The sequence below is a fragment of the Electrophorus electricus genome, chromosome 7 (genome assembly GCF_013358815.1).
Source record: "Electrophorus electricus isolate fEleEle1 chromosome 7, fEleEle1.pri, whole genome shotgun sequence".
NCBI classification, from domain to species: Eukaryota; Metazoa; Chordata; class Actinopteri; order Gymnotiformes; family Gymnotidae; genus Electrophorus; species Electrophorus electricus.
Window position 1 is genome coordinate 25463106 of NC_049541.1, and position 7265 is coordinate 25470370.

Below are 7265 nucleotides of genomic sequence, written 5' to 3' on the forward strand. Positions count from 1 at the left end.
TAGCTATAACTTTTCAGTATATTCCATATTTATATATATATATATATATATATATATATATATATATATATATATATATATATATATATATATATATATATATATATATATATATATATATAGCACCATAATTACATAAACCTTTTTCATTACTTTTAGCATGTACTTTGCTCCACTCTATAGTTACTATATACTGTAATACCAAAAATGTTAAAACCATAAATTGCCTCTTCAGGTGATTTTCAACATAGAAAAGGAGCATTATAATTAGTTTTTCTAGATTACATGAGGGAAACGGTGGGAGCTATACTGGGTTTGTACATATAAAGTCATACAGTCTATACATGAAGTACCTCTAGCTTGGACTGAAACACAGAACGGCAGTTAGGCATCCCTACTCGACTCTGTCCTTGCTGTGGAGAATAGGGGTGGTAGAGGGTGTAGGTGTGAGGTGTAGCCACTCGCAGAGTGGAGCACTGCTGATGGCACCATGGTGGCTGGGTGAGTAGACAAGCCTGTGTCTTTACATGGCTCCCCAGCCAAAAATAGAGGCACCTGATTGGCTACAGCTTGACTTGCCCCTGGGGAGGGGTTGTAGTCAGTGGGCAGGGCTTCAGTGGTGGGTGTGTCCCTGAGCTGAAAGCACTTCTCTCTGTGAGCCTTCAGCATGTTGGAGAAACGGAACCGCTGGCCGCACGTCTCACATGGGTACGGTTTCTCGCCCGTGTGGGTGCGCCGGTGCCGCTTCATGTTGGGCCGGCTGGTGAAGCTCTTCCCACAGATCTCGCATATGTACGGCTTCTCTCCTAGCAGGCATTGATGGAGGACCACCAGCAATGCAACACACAAGCACACACAGACAGACAAATACAAACACACGTACAATAAAAACTCATTAGCCTGTTAAATCATGGAATTTAGGGAATTTTTAGATTTTATCCAGTTATCAAGCTATCTCCAATCATTTGATACAAAATGGCTTTCACATTTAAATCTCACTCTTTTCTGTAGGGACATAGTATGACCACTGAGTGCCTGTTTCCAAGACAACCACTGCTGAGCGCTAAAGTGCTGAACCACTGAACTGTCAAGAGCCGGTTGCCTCGACCAGCTGCTGGTACAAGACGTGCCTTTTTTTGCTGCCCTGAGGTGGACTATTACCATCGACACATTTGCTCCTTGAAAGCCCATACAGTGTCCTCGAGGAAGGCAGCAGATCTCTCACCTGTGTGTGTCTTCATGTGCTCGTCGAAGTACTGCTTCATGTTGAAGTCCTTGCCGCACCACTGACACATGAACTGCTTGTGGCCGATGTGGATGCTCATGTGGGAGCGTAACTGGTACTTGTACTGGAAACGCTCACTGCAGTTCTGGAAGACAGACAACAGAGACACCAGTTATTGATCGGCTTCCCCTCCCCACCCCAGTTATGCCCCCTGACATTTTTTTTCGTTCTTTACATTTGAGTTTTCCCATGATGCTCTGGGAGTCGGGAGAACCCGGAATCAAGTTGAGTAGGGTTAAGCGTGAACAAGTCGGGATGCTGTTTGAAGGATCTGGAGTGTGTGTGTGTGTGTGTGTGTGTGTGTGTGTGTGTGTGTGTGTGTGTGTGTGTGTGTGTGTGTGTGTGTGTGTGTGTGTGTGTGTGTGTGTGTGTGTGTGTGTACGTGTACGTGTGTACCTCACATCTGAAGGGTTTCTCTCCTGAATGCTGGAGGAAATGGACTTTGAGAGACATGCTCCTCTTGAAGGACTTGCCGCAGGTCTCGCAGGTGAAGGGCATCTCCTTGGTGTGCGCTGAAAACACGATGAGCCGGTAAGGAGATGTTCAGCGTGAAGTTGGGCCCATGTGTTAAATGATGAAACCCAATATCAGAGCCACTGGTGCAACTCACCAACCATGTGTTTGCGTACGTGAGCCATGGTAAAGAACTTCTTCTCACAGATCTCACATGTGAACTTCTTCTCTGCGTAGCCGTGCACAATTTTATTGTGCTCATGGAGGGACCAAAGCTTCTTGAAGTCTTTTCCACATGTAAGACACTGAAGACCAATGCAAACATAATGAGTGTGCATGTGGTACTTAAACTCCTATATTGTAATATTTCATACCTTTGTAATACTTCATTCATGTTATATGTGCTTGTTGTGTGTGTATATATTTGGTCTTTAAAATATGGACAAAATATTTTAGTGTAAATACGTTATTACACTCTGACTGTTAAATACCTTACAATATACTAAAACTCTTAAAGGAACCTTTAATGTGAAATAATTAAAAACCGATCAAAAATTCTGACCAAATTAAACAATGTCTTGTTCAGATGTGTGAATTGAGCGGGTGTATGTGCGTACTTGTATGTCACTGTGAGTTAAGCAGGTACGCATGTGTGTACATGTGTACTTGTTTGTCCTGTAAGTTGAGCAGGTGTGTATGTGTTCACCTGTACATTCCTGTATGTGTTACCTGTATGCTCCTTTCACAGTCAGTCTGCTGATGCAGTACCAGCTCACTGTCCAGGAGAAAGCGTTTGCCGCACTTGTCGCAGGCCTGCATGCGATTATGTGTGACGTTTGCATGTTTTTGCATGTCCCAGCCATTGGTGAAGACCTGCGGGCACGTTGAACAAGGGACGCTCCGCCCCTCCTGCAATCTCGTCTCTGGTTCGAACCTCTCCTCTTCCTCTTCCTCGCCATGTCCACTCCTGCCTCCGCCCTGCCTCACTCTCATGCCCGTTCTCAAGGTAACCGTCGCCATGGTGTCTGCCAAGACCCCCGTCTGCCTGCGAGGTCTCTGAGGGAGGAACTTGGGCAGGTTGGTGTCGTGAGGCGCCGCCTCTCCGGCCTCATCCCCCGTGGAGCCTCCAAGCACCTCGTCTTCCCCTTCGCTTGGATCCTCCTCCTCCTCCTCCTCCGACTCCCCGTTGTCCCTCTCTGCCTCGAAGCCGGGAGGAGTCGCGGCTGGGGGTGAGTTTCCCTCTGCTCCTTTGGATAAGTTGAGCGTCTGATTGTTCAAGTTCAGCTCCACAATGATCTGCTCCCGGTTGAACGCCCCGAGGTCTTCCGGCTCCCTCGCCCCCTCTGCCTCACCCTCCAACTTACACGCCGGCGCTGACCCATCCCCGATGCGCGCCACATACAGGCTCTGCTGCGTGCCCTCCCCCCCGAATGCCTTGCCACCAGCCGCGTCCCGCTCCTGCTTGATCTCCACGCGGGATCCGGCACCTCCGGGGCCGCCAGCGTTGCTCCAGGCCTGGGTGGCGGTGTCGCGCTTGCCCTGAGCTTCCCGCAGTGTCCCGCGTGCGATCAGCTCGCGGCAGGATGACACCACGTCACCCATCTGCAGCACAGTGGCAGCACGCAGCACGTCACGCGCATTATCGCCGTTCACCAGCAGCTTGGACGTGTAGATGAAGTCAAGGATCTGCAGGAGGCCCTGTGGCCGGAGTGCCTCCAGCGAGAGCTCCACACGGCGCAGCTCCTTACCGGCGGTGAACAGCGAGTGGAAAAAGGGGCTCCAGGCAGCCAGCACGCCCTTGTGAGCCTGGAAGGTGGCCTGGTGGCGCAGCAGCACGATGTCCACGTCGCACAGGTCTGGCTGCAGAAGACGCTGCTCGTTCAGACGGTCCATCAGGAAGGTGCTGTGGAGGGTCACGTCCTCGACTAGCGAGTACTCGTCAGACGGGCGGTCTGCAGTCTTCTCCACTATCAGCTAGAAAAGAGCAGGTGAGAGTGCGGATTTTAAAAATGGCACAAACTGGTTGCCAGTGCGGTGGGTCGGTTTTAGCAAAAAACAGGCTGTGCAATGATTATACTATATGCTGGTAACCCATTGTGTAATACATCTGGCATATATGCTGTCTAGATTTACTTTTAATTAAACTATTAATTATTGCTAGAAAGCATACTCTTCCCTAGCCATGCAAGAAATGTGTTTAATTAAAGCCAAATTAAAATATGTTTGATTTAAGAAGGAATGTCAACTACATATTGCTTTCCAACACTCTTTATTTAGTTAACCATGATCATTTCACTCTGCATTCGCTAAATGCATGTTAATGAGCAATGTGCAACTTCTCAATATCTTGCTGTTTGCGCCGACAAAGACATTTAATACTGAACTCACTGTACACGAGGAGAGGAGACCTAAACCAGGTCTCCTTTTCATCCTCACAACCTGCCTTTCTCTTCCGACATACAAATGACCTCATAATTGTCCTGCCCATGTGACTCACAGTGAGCATAGTTTATACACACACACTGCCGACTGTACACTGCCTACCACTTCACAGTAGACTTGTGATTACTGTTTCTCTCCTTATTACACTGCATGCACAAACTGGACTGACTATCCCTGGCTTGGTGTACAAAGCAACACACTTTATTTATAAAGTTCAGCAGAACTTGCCCTGCTATGGTGTTTCTTTAGAGAGCTGGATGCAAAGGCTTCTTACTGGTACACTGGTACCCACAAGGCCTTCGAATCGTGGTTAGTCAGACGATGGAAAATGTGTGTCTTACCGAACTATACAGTATGGCATACATCTGTCTTCTATTTGGTGCTTGTATTTTGTACAATGCTGACTTTGTTTACATTTAATAAAACATTTATAGTTTTCTAGCTACTTTTTGTAGTCTAATTTATTGTGTTGCAGAGACTTCATACAAATGGATCTCTGGTCTCAAAAGAGTCTTAAATCTCTTAGACAATAATGAACATCCCCAAAACAGTTCATTTTTAGTTTATTAGCTAGTGAGGATAAACAATTAAATAACCTTCCTGTTGATTTTAGTGACGCTCAACAGACAGTAGCAGGGGTAATTACCCTTCAGCAGGAGCCGGCATCGCCACAGACAAATCTCTAACTTTACATTTTGAAATAAAGATTTGTTTTGCGACCCGATTACATAAACAGGCTTCTAACCCGCACTTCCAAATGTTTTCTCGCTGTGCGTTTCAATCCAGACCGCTGTCACATTGGGACCGTGCAAGACAATTGGGAACAATTTGAAATCTAAAGTTGAATAATGCCGCTCGTGATATCGGTGCAAAATAAGGACTTCTGAAGGGTGCTGAGGGGTTATGAGAAGTGTGTAGATTCTAGACTGAAGTCTTAAAAATACTTTTTCTTTCTTTTTTTTTTTTTAAGCCAAACGATCCAAGTATAGGCTGAACACCAAGCGTCCTGTTGGCATGCACACTGCGCAGACCGTAGCATTGCCAAACAAAAGTTCAACAGCACTTAAGGCTGTAAAAATTGGAAAACACGTAAGGCGAGCTATGGTCTATAGGCCCGATACAACCACACGCTGACAATGTGAAACGCAGGCGACAAAACATTTGCAAAAACACAGCGGCCTAAACGGAATTTCCAAATTTGCAGAATACCCAGAACAACACCGAGCAGGCATTCAGAGAAGAGGACGCGCTACCATTGTGATCCCGTGGTCTTTGCTGCGAAGGAGTTGTGATTCCCCTCCTTGGGAATTGTGCTGTTCCTCTCCATGAAAAGAGCTACTCTTTATATTTAAACGGCGTTCGTTTATTTAGACAGCTGCGCTTTTTCGCCATGTTTGCATGCAGAGTGATCCGTGCGGCGCAGCGTCTCCCTTTCGCGGAGGGAAGTGGTGATTGGAGCTCCAAAATCATATGGGGTGCTTTGTCTGGAGTGTTAAAGCGACAGGGATGCGGTAATCCACGGATATTTCGCCCCGGTGGCTTATTAAATGTGCTTAGATCGCAATGTCGGTTTGGTTTAAAACGCGGGCCTAGTCTTTGGTTGAAAAAAAAAAAGGATTCCTTAATTGCTTTGAACGGTCAGGATAGCCACAGCACTCGGCATATGCTGCGCAGTCATAACGTGTAATACGGACAAGGCGGCCAGGGTCAACGAGTCCACCAGCAGAAGTTAACAGGTTCAACGCCGTCGGTCATCTAAATGCAAAACACGCTCCTGTCCACTTAGTGGCAGTAGAAGACTGTACGTGAATATAAGATTTTCTGCGCTTCATTCCTAAGGCAGTTCTCACCGCAACCTTTTCATTACAAAGCAAAATTGCTCTTAAACCTATATTTCATGCACCTGTGACATTTCTGCACAGATGCAATTGTAAAAGCCGTTAGTAATGTATTTTAAATTCATGTAGCCAAGCTATTCATTTCTGTGTTATTTGCATGCATATTTACGTACGCTTATAGGAAACCCACTGCTGTACCTGAAAACTTAAAACGAGTTGTTATAATAGTAGACGAAAATATTGTTATAGTATTTTCTGATGTGCCAAATCAGTGAACCTGTCGCTGGTTGATTTCTTTGAATTTCAGGACACCTCTGAGGATTTGGGGTCAGTGCGAATTTATTTTCTAGTTTTGTGTAACATTCAGAGAACATTACACGGGGGGATAATTTGCCAGGTCAATCATAAATGCCCAATAAACTTGGCTGTTAGTACTTCATAAGCACGGTTACAGTGTGTATACATACTGTAAACTATATTACACACATAGATGACACATTTACTGTTGCAGTAATTAACACTGGATTTTGGGGTGTGGAGACCATGGAATTCTGTTGAGGTCCGCAATATTCTCTAAAAACAGCAACAGTGCCTCCTGGCGAGGTTATTATAACAGCTGGGACATTCAGGATCCGTTATCTAACTGGAGCTCAAGCCAAAGAACGCTCAGGCGGGATGGCGGTGACGCTGCTAGACTGACATCGTGGCTGCCCAGCACATTGTCCCAGAAGCAGGATGGGATTTAGCACGGGATTAACACGGGATTTAGCGGATGCATAAACAACAGTTGGCGACTACGTCAGGTGAGGTCTTATAAAATTCGATTTGTGCTCATACATTTTTGTACAATCTACCGTATTCTGTATATTTGTATATTTCCTCTCATCTCTCTCTCCCTCTCTCTCTGTCTCTTCCTCTCCCACTTTCTATCTCTCTCTCTCTCACACACACACACACACACACAAACACGCACGCACGCACGCACGCACGCACACACTCCTGCAAAACATTATTATAATAAGACATTTCTGGCTGTGGATTACATAGCCTCTCATATGTAACATGATAATTGTTTTTCTGTTCTAACTGGAGATTGTGAATATTCAAACAAGCCTTTATATGAAAAGTGATATGCAGTATGACTGAATATGAACATGTAGCACACAGCATCTGCAAGTAACTTTAATTGACCAACATAAGATAATCTCCATTTAACACATATTTTACATACATAAATAAATTTTGTG

General features: G+C 45.5%; 1 protein-coding gene across 1 annotated transcript; it reads right to left on the reverse strand.

Annotated features, from left to right (window-relative positions):
- Positions 1-131: 131 nt before the first annotated feature.
- Positions 132-5609, reverse strand: zbtb47a (zinc finger and BTB domain containing 47a). Its single transcript, XM_027001256.2, has 6 exons — positions 5434-5609; positions 2468-3712; positions 1896-2043; positions 1682-1797; positions 1226-1370; positions 132-806 (listed from the first exon to the last, which is right to left on the reverse strand). The coding sequence occupies exons 1-6, from the start codon at positions 5434-5436 to the stop codon at positions 385-387; spliced, it is 2079 nt and encodes a 692-aa protein (XP_026857057.2). The 5' UTR covers positions 5437-5609; the 3' UTR covers positions 132-384.
- Positions 5610-7265: the final 1656 nt, after the last annotated feature.